We start from the raw sequence: 16,924 nt of genomic DNA on the forward strand, positions 1-16,924 counted from the left end.
AATAAAAGTGCCCCAGTGTTATAAAGTAAGGCCAGTAATGTGCTTTTTGGAACTGCACTCCTAATTCTTACTCTCCTCCTCTGGCTTCACAGAAGGAAATGTACGTTTTTCTTGATGAAAACCAACATCTCTACCTTGTCAGGTTTGAGCCTGTTCCTGTTCTCATCAAGGATGTTAGCGATGTCCTCGCCACCTCTTTAAATCCCAAGTTTGCACATCTCACAGTTTGCAGTCGCAACGTTTTTGTCGTCCACTTTAAAATACCTCCACACCGCGGACATTCGGCCCCCAGCTTCAAGCCGCTGCCTGCGGCATGCAGCAAAGTGACATCATGCCGCATGTTTCTGTGTGGAGTTGAGACCATAGATATAAAATTTGGGGAGTTATGATTATTGTAGTTGGGGATAAACACCTTCCTCAGTCGAAATAAATTTAATGTGGAGGCATTGGAGACCCATCCAAGATGGCGGCCGCGCTGATACGTCAGCTCCAACAGGCAGCGTCAGTCTGCGTATATTATGTCTGTGGTTGAGACGGTCTGACTCTGTACCACCACATAACAGGAAATACTAAGCTGTTATTTTTTCCAATTTGTTTTGAAATATTATAGTTCTGATTAAAATAATAAATATTGAGAATAAATATACATATATAGATAGGCTATATATCCGATCTCTGATCGGGATGAAACGTCCGATTCTGATCGAGTCAGAAACCGTGTGATCGGATCGGGACATCCCTACATTTAACCATAAACTCAACCTATGACAAGACTATGAGAGCAAGTGAGGACAAAGATAAAGAGTACAAGACACGGGACAAGAATAAACATCAGATTGGATTTTACTGCTGGAGAGAACTCAGAACAGCAGGATGAAGGATGCAGAGTTAGCTTCTTTGTGGCTATAAATGATAGCTGATCAGCTCTCTTGTTGTGTTTTCTTTGCTCTGCTCTGTCTGTGAAGGCGTCGACGTGGAGGTTTAAAATTCATGAAACAATTTAAATTCAATTCTGTGTCGGCTGTAAATCGGAGGAGGTTGAAGCTGTGGTTGATTCCGGTAATAAAACTAATGAAACATGTTTATATCCTTCTGACATTTACTCTGGTGCTCTGCATCATGACTAACAGGAAACAAGCAACACTACAACATCAATATGTTATTGCGTGTTGTGTTTTCCACCAGAAATTGAAATGTAATTATCACCTTAACGTCATCTCTGCCCCAGATGAAGCCTCAGTTTGCGCCTCAGAACATTTTATTTTTGTATTTTGTCTTTTTGAGACCATGCTTTATCATCACATTTATCATAGTATAAGAAAAATATTCAGTCTTATTCTCGTTAGGTCCTGTAACATTACCCTCTTTACACATTTGGTGGCTTTCAGAGGTGTCTTTGTCAGCCTCTTAAAGGGATAGTTCGCCTCTTTTGACATGAAGCTGTATGACATCCCATACTAGCAACACCGTGCATCAACATTAGCCACGTTCCCACTGTAGGAACCTTTTGCAGTTCCTGTAACCTTTTCAGGAACGGGGCCGTTTTCTCCCGCATTCGCACATTTCAGCTCCTTCTCCTCAGCTGGGTCTGTTCTGGTTTCCATAGCAACACATCTGACGTAGGTGTTTGGTGGTCGGTAGCTCCGCCCCTTGTCATGTTGTCACGGCTGAAATGTTTCCTCATACGACACAGACACAACCGGCGCATGTTTAATAAGTTAAACTTACACGTGGTCTCCTTTGTCTGCGGCGCTCTGCTCTCTTTCCTTCATGAAATGAAAAAGTATGGCCTGCGCTCGACCCTTCGTCTCCTGACTCTCTGTGAGCTCTTCCAGCCTCCATGTTAAACGCCTGATGTGATCGTCCATGATTAATATCACCATCATGCAGACCATGAACACGGTGGCCTCCCCGCTCTCCATATTAGCTTCTTTGTGGAGTTTTTTCTTCTCTCCTTACTTTTACCGGGTTTTGTTTTGTTTTGTTGTTGAATATGGCGCTAAAGTAACACGTCGCTGTCACAGACGGTTGCGCCGCATCAGTCTCTATCAGGGTCCCGACTCATGTGAGAATGCAAACTGAAACTGCTGCTTCACATTAGCTAAATATCTGTTCACAGTCACCACTATATGACGCACTGAGGAAAACAGCTGATGGGATAGACGACCTACAGCACTAACAGGCAAGTGTGGTCAAAACATCTATAACCTGAAAACTCTCATTTCAGTCTTCCATCAGCCTCGCCATTTTATCTGTTCAACTGCCCACGAATAACTAACAGCCTATAGAAAATGGTGTCATTTCTCAGTCTGATATTTTCAGTTTACCTCAACAACTGTGGCCTTACATGGCAATCCATTTCACCCTTTAGATGGGGGTCATGGCACAGTTTTACATTATTAAATCCTTAATTTGCTGCTTGAGTAGAGCACTGAATTAAGGTCGAGTTCGTGGTAAGATCATGGCCAATTTAGCATTGAGCAATCTTGAGTGATTTCTAGCATCTGTACAAAGAGATGGTTGAGATGTGTTTGTTTCCACTGAGTGTTGTGAAAAGCCAAACTATGACCCAGCTGTTAATGTGGTAGTTTTAATAGCCGCCCTCCACTTCCAAAGAGATGAAAATTGTCTCTGACATTTCACTGAGATGTGAGCGGCGCAGAGCTTTCACCGGAGTTTAAAAGAAGCAGTTCCTCTTTGGCTGACGGCCAAAGGCTGTAGTGCAGGTACTACTGATTAGCCGACCAAACTGATGTCGTATTTCCATCACGTTCTCCAGCACTTATGGTTTCTGAGCTGAGGTTATTAAATCATCTTCTTACTGCATCTTTAATGGCGTCTGGCATGAGTACATGATCATGTACTTATTCATTTGGTTCCCAGATGGGATTTTGAAGCCAGAACCATGTGAGTTTGATTGCCGTCATCTTTGTAATATGTTTTTTTTTTTTTGTAACATACTGGTATCGGTACTCGGTATCGGCCGATACGCACAGCTCAAGTATCGGAATCGGTATTGGGAGGGAAAAAATGGTATCGGAACATCTCTAATTAGCTATTGTGCTGCAAACAAGTGGCACAAACTGCCAGTGGAGATTAAACTTTCACCAAATGGAGACATTTTAAATCCAGGTTAAAGACATTTCTTTTCTCATGTGTCTATGCATGAAATCTGCACGCTATCTTTGAATTTATCTGGACTGTTGCTTGTTTTTAAATTCATTTAAATTATTTTATTTGTTTCTCTTTATATTCTTTTATGTATTTTTAATGCTTCTTCCACTCCCTGCTGCAATGCTTTTATTTTATGTGAAGCACTTTGAATTGTTTTGTACATGAAAAGTGCTATACAAATAAATTTGATTTGATTTGATTTTTGATTTAGAGCAGAGCAAGTAGTCTTGCCAGTGGTTTTAAAGCGTCCACGAGTCTCAATGCACAACTTTTCAGGCTCAATTTCAGGCTTGTCTCATCATTTGGAAACAAAAGAATAAAAGTATGTGAGTGAGAGCAGTTATACTGGTAACTCAGCTGTTGAAACATACATGTTAGCATAAAGTAGGGAAGAAACAAGCATTGTAGAATAAAGATTAAATATTAAAGTTGCTAATGCTAATTAGCAGATCATAACATCATCTATATCAGTGATCCTCACTATTTTTTTCACAAGAGCCACATTGGCAGAGCAAAATCAAGTGAAGAGCCACTTTTACCACAACATACTAAAGTCCCCTTTTGCAAATATGCATTTCTACATATAAAACATCCCACAAAAAAGAAACAACACAGCCAATACATTTTCAAATAAGACCACATTTACCTTAATACTGGGATGAGCGGAAGCTGGCACGCATGTCCTTGACTTTCTTCATGTTGCATTTGTAGTTTGTTGTTGTAATCATAGTGAGACATTCAGGATGAGCATGGTTTTTGTGCTGGTTTTTGCCCTTTTTTGATTAAAAACCGATCCATTGTGCCTGCATCTCGCACTGGCTAAAGGAGCTAGCGTGCTCTGCGGTCAAGTGTGATGGTGGTTTAAGCGGGCTGCGTTGCCAGGTTTAACAGAGCCCCCTTTAGGAAACACCATTAAGCCTTAATTAATACTTAATAAAAATACTTAATACTACAAAAACGCAAACTTCATAAAAATACTTAATACTGTGCAGTATACGCTTTATGTTATTTGAAAAAATTTATTGTTATTGTTACCATATTATAAGCTACTATGTGAGTGTGAGCTGCCAGTTAGAGCTTGAGGAGCCGCACAATGAGTATCTCTGTTTTAGAGAGACCATAGTCGTTGTAAAGAGTTGCGATACCATGTCCAGCTTTAGTTTTCTTATCCTTTAATATGCCTGTGCTGTGAAGACAACATTAGTAGTCGTGACCTACCGTTGAAAAAGTACCAGCTTGGTTCCCCACATAGCAGAAGTAACTTTCTTCTTCTCTTTAAAAAAGCTGCTTTCTGTCATGTGCATCCATTTTTAAACTCCTCTACATCTAAATTCTCCTAAATCCTTCACTGAAGCAGCTATAATGTTAAATATTTTTCTGTTTTTCTACTTTTCTACACTTTCAAAACGTAAATTTCCAGGTCACTTGGGTCAAGTTGCTCCTTAAAGCAATACAATGTAACTTCTCAAAAAGCCCACTATGGAGCTCCCCCTACAGGCTTGGAGGTAATGTACGGTTACACTGTCGTAAATACAACACCCTTTCGCTTTCACGTTTCACGTTTGTTGACGAACCGGCGAGGAGTCAGAAGGTGCAAGCTATGCCGACCGAGAAGGTAAGAGTAATCAAATGTACCTCGGAGCGTGAGAGGGGTCTATTTGTTTTTGTGGTAGGTGTGCCAGAAAGCAAGTCGAAGTACTTCCGCTCAGCTCCCGGGCCGCTCAGCTCCCGGGCCGGTCCAGCAAAGTTACATAGCGCAGTTTTTCCAACTCAGACCCCCGAAGGGCATAGGAGACAGGCCAATCGTAATATTAAAACTCATTCTAGCTGCACAATTTTTTTCAAGCTGTTATTTTAAGGTAGAAATGTTACATAGTATTACTTTAATTTACTGGATTTTTCATTAAATCTGGCCAAAATTAGCACTGCACCAGGATAAAAGCACAGAATGTGCACGGTCACGTTGACTTGTGAAGGGCTTTACTTTATATTTTTGTGTTATTAAGGTCGTCCATCAGTTCTTGTTTAGTTTTTCTGATATACCTCTGACTCGACAACTGTTAATCAGTTAAAGTAAACACTGAATTAACAGTAAAATTAAAGTTAATTGCCACTTTGTTCCATTTTCAGGGCTGTTTTTACATTTGACTGGACAGCTGTAACAGAAGCTTAATAGTTCGTGGTAGGTGTGACATATCAAACTGTACCTATCTCAACATATATATAGTTGTAATCCAAACCTGGAGAAGGGTACGGAACTTTTACTCGGCCATTTTCATTTTAAAGTTCTTCCAGACGGCGGAGTCCACAGAACCAAAGTCATCTGTAAACACTGCCAAGTTGAATTGTCTTCTCACCGTAGTAGTTCCAGTCTAAAATATCACTTAAAGGCAAAACACACAACTGATAGCAGCAAGTCATTCAAGGAAACAGACAGTGGAGCGAGGCTTCTACATAAAAACTACAGAAAGATGCTGATGTTAAAAGTGTGTTTGCACAACAAATGTTATGGCACTTTCATTCATATGGCAGCACATCTAAAATAAAACTAAATGCTAAAAGCTATACACTACTTTTGAATTCATTTTTGGATTTTGCGTAGAAATGCGATTAATCGCGATTAATCAGGGAAATCATGCGATTAATTAGATTAAAAATTTTAATCGTTGCCCAGCCCTACAAAAAAAATTAAAAACTGATGTGCAAACCCCAAAATAAAAGTCTTTTACTGAACTTTTACTGATCTGGGGTTGTTAGAAGTGGGGACTTCATGCTGTTTATCATCAAAATGCATGTAAATGAGTCAAAACTCAATTCTCTAAATGCAACCATCTTAAAATGTTTAATTTGGTCCCAACATGCTGAAGTTGAACCCAGAAAACTGTCTCAAAGTTTTGTCTGATAATTGAAAACAACAGCTGGAAATTAAATTTCACCTGTTTTTGTGTTTTAAAGCCGTTCTGTGGAAGTAAACGGCAGCTAAAATGACACGATGCGCTGGATAATTGTGCTCTAATTCTCCATGTAAATTGCTTCTGTCTCTATGTAAATAAATATGAAATGAAACGTAATATTGGCAACTGCCAAAACCAAATTACTCAGCTCAGGAATCGGGTTCATAGTTGCGTAACACAGCTCTGTCTAGTCATACTAAAGAATGCAGTCATCCAAAGCCACATCATCTTTTCCAGGAGAAAATATGTTGATGGAATCTTCCACAAATCGAGGTTATTCTCCTAAATCCTTCACTGAAGCAGCTATAATGTTAAATATTTTTCTGTTTTTCTACTTTTCTACACTTTCAAAACGTAAATTTCCAGGTCACTTGGGTCAAGTTGCTCCTTAAAGCAATACAATGTAACTTCTCAAAAAGCCCACTATGGAGCTCCCCCTACAGGCTTGGAGGTAATGTACGGTTACACTGTCGTAAATACAACACCCTTTCGCTTTCACGTTTCACGTTTGTTGACGAACCGGCGAGGAGTCAGAAGGTGCAAGCTATGCCGACCGAGAAGGTAAGAGTAATCAAATGTACCTCGGAGCGTGAGAGGGGTCTATTTGTTTTTGTGGTAGGTGTGCCAGAAAGCAAGTCGAAGTACTTCCGCTCAGCTCCCGGGCCGCTCAGCTCCCGGGCCGGTCCAGCAAAGTTACATAGCGCAGTTTTTCCAACTCAGACCCCCGAAGGGCATAGGAGACAGGCCAATCGTAATATTAAAACTCATTCTAGCTGCACAATTTTTTTCAAGCTGTTATTTTAAGGTAGAAATGTTACATAGTATTGCTTTAATTTACTGGATTTTTCATTAAATCTGGCCAAAATTAGCACTGCACCAGGATAAAAGCACAGAATGTGCACGGTCACGTTGACTTGTGAAGGGCTTTACTTTATATTTTTGTGTTATTAAGGTCGTCCATCAGTTCTTGTTTAGTTTTTCTGATATACCTCTGACTCGACAACTGTTAATCAGTTAAAGTAAACACTGAATTAACAGTAAAATTAAAGTTAATTGCCACTTTGTTCCATTTTCAGGGCTGTTTTTACATTTGACTGGACAGCTGTAACAGAAGCTTAATAGTTCGTGGTAGGTGTGACATATCAAACTGTACCTATCTCAACATATATATAGTTGTAATGATTTCTGTGCTCGGTTGAAACATACCGGCTTCGCTCAGCTGCTGAGTGCCCATGCCACCCACTCACTGGCTCCAGCACAGACGACAAGAACATAGCGTTGATGTCAAAGTGTGTCCATCTCTGTCGGGTAATTCACCGACTTTCTCAGCACCAGCTAGAAAAACCCAGCACTTTTGCACGACTTTAAAGCTGCTAATGCTGGTTAATCACTCAAGCATTCATCTCCGTGTGTCCTAAATTACTATCTGCTTCATTTGGCGTTGCGTCGTCCCAGCCAGCGCCCCATTACCATCGCAGCAAATGAGGAAAGATAATGTGCTTTGTTCAAAGGCAGATGAGAAGCTTCCTGGAGTTTGGTCGCTGACGCCGTCGAATACGAGGCCGTCTCCAGGACTGAATCGCTGGAGGTGGCCGGGTGTGTGTATGCATGTGTTTTATCAATTCTGATCATGAATCTAATACCCCCCCAGGGTTTTGACCTGGTTTTTCATGCGGAAGTCACATATTCAGACAAAAGGAGTGAGTGAACATGTTAAATCTCGGGACCTGTGATGGATTAGCGATGAAAAACAAGGCAGTTCGGTGCTGTGATAGTTGCTGAAACAGAAGAGTAGACACAGGCACACAAAGAGGGACGAAACAGTTGTGACTTTGCACTAATTCCTGTCCAGGCGACCCTAATGCTGCTCAGGAATTCACATTCCACTGACCGGCATCCAGTGACCATGACGGGGTGAAGCCAATCCGCCCTTACATGGAGGAAAAATCACTGCAATGAAGCAGCGGTGTCCCGTTCCCACAGAAACAAGAAAGTCTGGGCTCCCACCGTGAGCTGAACCCAGCGACCTACAGCAGGCTGCAGGTGTTGTATCGTTAAAACACAAGAAGTACATGAGCCAGAGAGGGCAGCGGTCCAGTTTCAAAGAGCCTACAAATGGACATCTGCAGTTAGGAATCAAAATATTAGGGCAAGGCAAGTTAACTCGTTATTATCGCGTTAATTATTTAACGACGACAAATATTTTATCGCGCATTAATGCAGGTTTTATTATTTCTTTTATCATTGTAAAAGTCTGTTGCTCACAGGCTTTTATTTTGTAAAAGTCTGTTGCTTTCTGCTGCGGAACCTGAAAAGAAAGTAATCGGTGGATCCACCAAACATGGAGAAGGGTACGGAACTTTTACTCGGCCATTTTCATTTTAAAGTTCTTCCAGACGGCGGAGTCCACAGAACCAAAGTCATCTGTAAACACTGCCAAGTTGAATTGTCTTCTCACCGTAGTAGTTCCAGTCTAAAATATCACTTAAAGGCAAAACACACAACTGATAGCAGCAAGTCATTCAAGGAAACAGACAGTGGAGCGAGGCTTCTACATAAAAACTACAGAAAGATGCTGATGTTAATAGTGTGTTTGCACAACAAATGTTATGGCACTTTCATTCATATGGCAGCACATCTAAAATAAAACTAAATGCTAAAAGCTATACACTACTTTTGAATTCATTTTTGGATTTTGCGTACAAATGCGATTAATCGCGATTAATCAGGGAAATCATGCGATTAATTAGATTAAAAATTTTAATCGTTGCCCAGCCCTACAAAAAAAATTAAAAACTGATGTGCAAACCCCAAAATAAAAGTCTTTTACTGAACTTTTACTGATCTGGGGTTGTTAGAAGTGGGGACTTCATGCTGTTTATCATCAAAATGCATTTAAATGAGTCAAAACTCAATTCTCTAAATGCAACCATCTTAAAATGTTTAATATGGTCCCAACATGCTGAAGTTGAACCCAGAAAACTGTCTCAAAGTTTTGTCTGATAATTGAAAACAACAGCTGGAAATTAAATTTCACCTGTTTTTGTGTTTTAAAGCCGTTCTGTGGAAGTAAACGGCAGCTAAAATGACACGATGCGCTGGATAATTGTGCTCTAATTCTCCATGTAAATTGCTTCTGTCTCTATGTAAATAAATATGAAATGAAACGTAATATTGGCAACTGCCAAAACCAAATTACTCAGCTCAGGAATCGGGTTCATAGTTGCGTAACACAGCTCTGTCTAGTCATACTAAAGAATGCAGTCATCCAAAGCCACATCATCTTTTCCAGGAGAAAATATGTTGATGGAATCTTCCACAAATCGAGGTTATGTCGAGGTTATCTTCTAAGTGATCCGATTCATGAATGGCACAAACTATTTCTTCATCGTGAGGCTAAGGAGCGTCTTCGTAAGGTTTGTAATAGTGAGAAAACATTTTGATAATATGCTTCTGCCACAGCTGAACACAGACACTCAGGGGACAGTGGATGGGTTTGATAGAAGTACAACAGTTTAATATGGAGTTATTTTGCACACATTAACCTGTCAACAATGCAGAAAGTCCATCAAATATAACTTATTGTATAAGACATGGCCAACCTGGGGCTCTTTGTCTGGTTTCTTACGTTCATATCAAAAAAAAATTTTTATGTGCGCTTCGTTTGAGTTCAATACGGCAGCGGTCTCCAACCGTTTTTGCTCCATGGACCGGTTTAGTGTCAGACAATATTTTCACGGCCTTTCAGGTGTGGTGGATAAATACTACAAAATAAAACGAAACGACCAACACAGACACTGTGGTATTTAGTAAATGTAATAATAAACTTGAATCCACTGTGTACTTGTATGTAACTTTATTAGCAGCGTCCTCCTGACATAACATCCTCTCTGCCTCCTATCGCTCTCCGGTCGCTATGGTAACGCTTAAACATGTCTTCAAAATGCAGCTTTCTTTTTCTTAGTGGTCACAGCCTCTTCTTCTGTCTCCTCACTGGGAAGAAGCTTTCCAAACACGCCTGTTTTTGACTCATTTTGCTCGGTTCGTGGGTTTAATATCAGCGTCGATGCGTCACGTGACCGAGACGAGAGAGTCAAGAACAGACGGATGTAACGGAGAGAATTCGGTCTCTGACTGGTTGGCCTCCCCTGATATAAGAAATAAGTTATATTTCCTGAGAAAAGCCGGAATGGAAAACTAACTCTGAATCCTCTCAGACCAGCTTTCTGTCCTTTCTTTAAGGAGTCTTCAGGAATAGTTCTCCAGGCTTCTTGAAGGACATCCCAAAGCTCTTCTTTGGATGTGGGCTGCCTTTTGTTCCGTTCTCTGCCAACATGATCCCACACTGCTTCAGTAATGTTGAGCTCCGGGCTCTGGGGAGGATTCATCCCTCCATCAGACCTGCTGCCACTGATTTTCAGCCCACTTCTTGTGTCCTTTGGCACAGCTCAGCCTTTTCTCCCTGTTTCCCTTCCTTAAGAACGGCTTCCTGACAGCCACCCTTCCATGGAGCCCATTTCTGATGAGGCTTGGGCCAACAGCAGATGGATCAGCTGAAGGTCCAGATGCATCTCTCAGCTCCTGTGTCAGGGCTTTGCTGGATTTTTTCCTCTTTCTTAAGGACATCACTTTCAGATCCTGTTCATCTGCTGTAGATAGTTCTTTAGGCCTGACACTTCTTCTTTTGTCCTCCACTTGTCCAGTTTCCTCAAATGTTTTAAGGACACACTGCACACCATGCTGAGATATGCCAAGTTTTCAGCTAACAGAACCAAAGAACTGGAACCGAAAATGAGTGAAAAAGCAGAAAATGTCCAAAGAAAGTTTGAAAGACCTTCAGAAACTCTGGAGAAATATTGATCAATTCCACCTTAAAAGATTACAGTAAAGTCTGAGTCCATGGAAGGAAAGTACAGAGAACTGAGGGGTGGCTAAATACTATTGGACTGTATATTAGCTCTCTAATAAATCTTTGCTTCATTCATTTATCTGCCGTCAGTGATCAAAAGTAATAAACTTCTTTGGCGTCTTTGTTTTCTTTGAAATGGATCCCAGGAGTCGGAGTAATTTAAGTCTACCTCGCTGGTTAAATATCTTCAGATCCTCCTCTAATCATGATATCTATAAATAATGGATCTTATGTTTTAGTCTCTTTTCTTATACCCCCCCCCCAAAGACCCAGCTGGAGCAAAAAACCCTTATTTGGGGACTGCCGTGAGTTCATCCTCATCCTCAACCTTGTCTGTTATGTGTGGACACAACACTGGTTCATCCCTTGAGTTAGGAGTAGGGACGCAGCGATACCGATACTTGGATCTGAGTACTTGCCGGTACCGATGCCGATACTTCTACCACAAAAAAATGCAATGAATTGTAAGGAAGGTTTCGGTCTCACTAGCCTAACCACATTGTTCCTGATTAGCTCGACATCTCCCCTAGCCGCCAATCTAAAAAAAATACAACAAAAAAGACAAGCCACCCTCTGATCACGGTCTTCATGCAATAAATTGGTATTGGTTAACTTTAACGAGTACGAGTATATAAGGATGATATCGGCCCGGTATTGGTGCATCCCTTAAGTTAGGAACCTTTTTTTTATGCCTGAAGGATTCATATGTGGCTAAACAAACCAAAGAATTGGACTGAAAAAGCAGCCGGTGTCCAAAGAAAAGCTTTTAAAGACCTTCAAAAAAGTCTGGAGAACTATTAGTGAAGACCACTTTGAACGAGTACATGTAAGTCTGGCTGCTTGGAAGCAAAATATCAAGAAAGGTTGCGTAGTTGTGCATAATCTGTGTATTATAATTCAGTTTTACAGAGACAAGCTGCCTAATGCAGTGAGACACTGATAGCAGATTTTGCTCCAATGCAGTGTTATAAGGCTCTATAAGTAACTGAACAAATAAAGGTCAGCTATAAATATTCCAAATGTCACATTTATACATGAGCTATATGTGCAGGTGATCCATCTCACCACGGCACGAAGCATTTTAGTGTTTTTTTTTGTCCGTAGTCAGTGGATTGATGTCTTTTGTTAACAGAAATGTGACAATAAGCAGGTTCCTGCTGGAAAAAAGGACATTGTGGTGAAATAAGCCCCTTCATTGTTGTCAAGAGCTTCCGATTTACTGCTGTATCACCCTGCAGGGGCTTCAGCTGGAGTAATGACCAGGTTGCTGTTCATTATCCTTTTACTGTGGAAATCGCAGCATTATGGCAGAGTGGACAGAGTAGAACAATCGAATACAAGAGCTCTGCAACAGAAATCTGAGAGTCTGGAGGCGGGTGCAGTCTCTGATGTCTCCTCTACATTGACTAGTCCTTGTTGGATGAGATCATTTTATGGATCATTAAAAGCATCATTAATATGATGATATGACTTGTTTTCGTTCGGTATGTAAACAGGAAGTTATGTGCTCCGTTTTTACAGACTCAGCCTTTAAGACTTTTTTTTACTTCCGACGTTGCTCCAATTGGCTACAAATGCATGTGAGATTTAAAGGAAATGATTCACAGTGTTGCTCACCTTAAGAAAGTGTTTATTTTTCTCTGTCTTTACCAAAGCCTGTGAACGAAGTGCCAAAAACTGCATTTCCTCAAATGGCCACCAGAGGCAGGTGTTGAACCAGACTGAACACAGGATGCGGCTGCAGCCAACATGGCAGCACAGACTGGTCAGTAAATTCTCCTTTTGAGGTCTTTTAGCTTGACTATTGCCCTATTGGCTCTTTGGAACCAGAATGTGACCATATTTGGACAAAGGGGGTGGAGCTGTAGAGTGATACTGAACAAAAATACGCTCTGATGCCATTTGAGGCCTAATATCTATTAAACTATAAATTGTTTCCCAAACTAGCACCTGCACACTGATCAGAAGGAGTGAAACTAGCTAATAACACCATGATTACCTGTGTGGAACAATAACATATTAACTAAGTGTTAAATAATCTATTCAAACCAGCACCTGGTGGCTATCGGTGGTATTACTCTTGAAGGCACTTCCACTTTGGCTTCAACTTGAAATACAGAACACACCAAATGACGTGCACCAAAACAGCCTCATCGGTTATTAACTACTGTAATCATATTCTATATGACCTGGTGCCATTTGCAACACTTAAACACTTAAATTTTCAAGTGTTGTCGGCCCTGAAAATCCTCTTCAATGGTGCTTTAGCAGATCTTGTTTGCCCTCTTTAATAGCAGCACTATTTTAAAAAGTGGCAGAAAATATGATCACGATATTATTTTCTATAACGCTTGAGCTCCTTGATCTATAGTTTGTTGATGCTTAATGGTTGGCGTTCACCAACCGACAACAAAGTTTGCCCTTTTCTATTAATTTGTTCATTTTTACTGAATCAAAACTGGTTTTTTTGACAGTTTTGGAGAAGAAAACGTGAGTTCAGTTTCAGTCTCACACCAGCTTTTGTGGGTTTTCTTCGGCTAAACTAGCCGCTTCCTACATTTCCTTTTTCCTTTCGGGTTTTTCTTGGCGCTTAGCAACCGGCTTAGAGGTACGTTACCGCCAACTAGAGGTCTGGAGTGCGCTGAAGGCTGCACAGCTACCTCAGTAGATGGATCGACTGCAAACGTTCCTCACCGAGATCGACGTAAATTTAATCACGATCTATTCTTAAAGTGGTTTTATCACCCAGCCCCATTTCACAAGGTACCTTTACAATTAATGAGGAGTGATAAATTGATGTTAAGAAATAACCTGAGTTATACGACCCACACTCTCATCATTAAAGACACATAATTCTTCGTGAAAAATCAACCTTAAGTAGTTTGTTTCTGCATAGAAGTTTAATCTCTGAAAATCCTATATTTTAAAAGGCTACAATGAATTGTAGAACCCTAAAAGTAATTACAGTTTTCGTGATTGAAGTTCAGGTTAAATACAGCTAAATGGTACGATTCCACCCCCTGCTGGTGTATGCTGGTAACTGCATTGTAGCTTTGCTAGAAATTTTTTCTATCAAGTTTATGCTCTTTATAGTCAAGTAGTGTATGGTAACCCACCAATTCTTCAGATTATTTTGCTGCTTTTAATACACAACAAACTGAGCAAAATACACACATTACGAGTCATCAGATAAAGAATTCAAGGCAAAGTCACCACAGTCCATGATTTGTAGGGTTAGGTGTGTTTTTGTCCATCTTTCATATATAATCTGCTCTAAAAACAGGTCAATAGTCGGAGTCCTGAGTTAATATGCACAGTTTTACAGAAGACCCAGTATTTTAAGTTAAAATGATACTTTTTAAAGGACATAGTACATAGTATTTCCTAATAGTGTAGCTTTCACAACTTATTTCTAATTATAAAATATGCTGTAAAATGAGACGGCAGCAGCTTCATATATGATAGTAACGGTTAACGATCATTTTTATTAATATTATCATTGTCACTGTTATTCAGCTGCACTTCTACCTACAGTGAGAGCCAAAAGTAGAAACTCAAGTTAACAAACTGCACCACTTTGTATCCCATATTGAATTAGCTCTGGTCAGGGTCCTAAATGTCCCTCAACAGGAACAACTCCTTTAAACCATCTCTGCAACCAAATGTTTAACCTTCATTTGATTAAAGTCGGCAATAAACATTAATGAGAGTTGAGAGCATCACATCGGAACAATACTTGAAATAATGTAGTCGAATGATATTCAGTCAGAGTTTTTTATGCATCAGGACATCTTTTAAAAGCATCTGTATCTTATTAGGTCTTATATTTAGTTCAATAAGAGCTCAGATATTAACTCTAAAACACAGGAGTTCATAGTGGTCCCGTGGCGGCAGAACAAGCTAATTATCCTCTCAGTAAAGGTTTACTTAGGTTTAAACACACTGCTTCTGCATTGTTGGCTTATTTCTTGTAAAATGAATTATGACATAGTGAAATATAGCAACTTTTGTTCATTTGAGGTTGCATTTGCCTCATTTTAGGACCTCATAATGACCAGATGATTTTTCTAAATATGTCCCAATACGTCAAACCTTAGAGCTGAAAGAGGTTGTGCATCTGTAAATGTTTTCGTTATTTACTTCTGAAGGGGCACATCTAATCTCTAGAGTTATTAGCCGGGACCAACAGCAACAAAATAAGAAAAAAAAAAAGCCAAATTGCTTCAACGTCTGGCAGTTATTTATGCTGCCAAGAAACAGCTACAGCTCAACATCTGGTCATCTGGACATAAAAATCCTTTTTATTATCACGTCTAGCTCAGCTAGTGTTTGCAAAGCAATGTTTCTTATTATGCTGCGAGGGGACATTTTCATGGAGGAAAATAAAAGTCTTATTTTGACAGCAACTGAACAGACATTTTGCATAAAGTTGCATGTGTTCTCTTCAATAAAATATGCTTTAAGCCACATCCTGGTTTCCAACTTCTTGTAATTTTCATCCTCAGGCTCAAAATATCCAGTTTATAAATAAACAAAAGTGAACAAAAATGAGGCCCCTCCTCATCTGATAGGAGCTTTTAAAGCACAGATTCTACGCTTTTCTGTGCTTTTGTTTTGTTTTTTTTTAATTATACTCACTCACTGGCTTAAACCCGGCTGACAAAAAGTGTCCACACCTGCCCTTTTTTCGGCTTCCACTGCCACAAAAACAGCTGCGGCGGCCCAAATGACCTCCAAATCCAGCATGTGAAATGACACTGCTCATGTCTGATGATGCTCATGTCGGATAATGGGGCGAATGTGCGAGCATGAGGATGGAGGAGATCACAGGAAGAGGGATAATCCCCTTACTCACCATGTCGATGGATGACACAGGCCCGATGCTGTTGACATATATGCCCACATCGATGACGGTTGGTTTCTCTGCAAGAGCCAGAGAGAAGAAAGGTGAGCACATGGCGCACATGTAGGTGGCACACCGGAGATTTAGTTTGGCTTTCCATCCTTCAAGCGTGCCTCTACCCCCAAAAATCAAATGAATAATCAAGTTAAAAAGAATGCTTTTCATCATTCAAAGTGTCACCTTGGCAAATAACATTGATTTGTTTCCTTTTGGATGAAGGCAGAGCCATCAATCCACTCACAGGAGAAAGATTTACACTTCTGAAATCAGAAAAAAAGGTGCTTCCTGGGGCAGCGGCAGAGTTACCACGGCAGGTAATAACATTCGAGCCGTTTCTGTCAAGTAAAAACTTTAGAAATGTAGAAGAAGGGGAACTAAATCTGACTGCATATGAGGATGCTTGTAGGAAAACTAGTTAACACCATGTTTCAGGTAATTGTCAGACTCCATTTTAGGGGATAATTCCCCACAGTGAACACATCTATATTCTCAGGATGCACTCGTTTCACAGGCAGTAAAAATTCACTGAATGTCCTTCGTCTGGTGTGACCAGGTCAGCTGTCAAGATGATCAGATTTCCTTTGTTGCTGTCACACAGCGAGCTGGTGGATATGTCCTCACTTTCTCATGAAATCTCAAAGGAACGCACCCAAACGGACACAAACACGCACACTCGAGGCTAGTATGCACATATACAGATTGCATTTGTTTCTGCCATGTGATAAATCATCCTGGCGTTGTTGTTGTAACACTGACTTTGTAGTTGAAATAAGACAAATGTCACCGTTTTTCACACATCAGCCTGCTTACAGGGAAGGTTTTCGTGTTTTAAAAAGAAACATAGGCTGTGTTCGAAACTGCATACTACATACTACATACTACATACTAGCAAACTGAATACTTCCATTCTACGTACGGCATACTGATCGATCAGACAGTATGCAGAGCGTTTACCCACAATGCATTTCGCTCCTGCTCGAGCCG

The 16,924-nt window shown here is 40.4% G+C and overlaps 1 protein-coding gene across 1 annotated transcript in view; it reads right to left on the minus strand.

The window, feature by feature from the left end:
• Positions 1-16,924, minus strand: part of LOC142391792 (gamma-aminobutyric acid receptor subunit gamma-3-like) — a 155,006-nt gene that overhangs the window by 88,539 nt on the left and 49,543 nt on the right. The window contains exon 3 of the mRNA XM_075477862.1: positions 15,893-15,960. Within this exon, the coding sequence (XP_075333977.1) occupies positions 15,893-15,960 (68 nt within the window). The remainder of the gene's footprint in view (positions 1-15,892; positions 15,961-16,924) is intronic.

Source organism: Odontesthes bonariensis, chromosome 11, assembly GCF_027942865.1.
Source record: "Odontesthes bonariensis isolate fOdoBon6 chromosome 11, fOdoBon6.hap1, whole genome shotgun sequence".
Classification (NCBI taxonomy): domain Eukaryota; kingdom Metazoa; phylum Chordata; class Actinopteri; order Atheriniformes; family Atherinopsidae; genus Odontesthes; species Odontesthes bonariensis.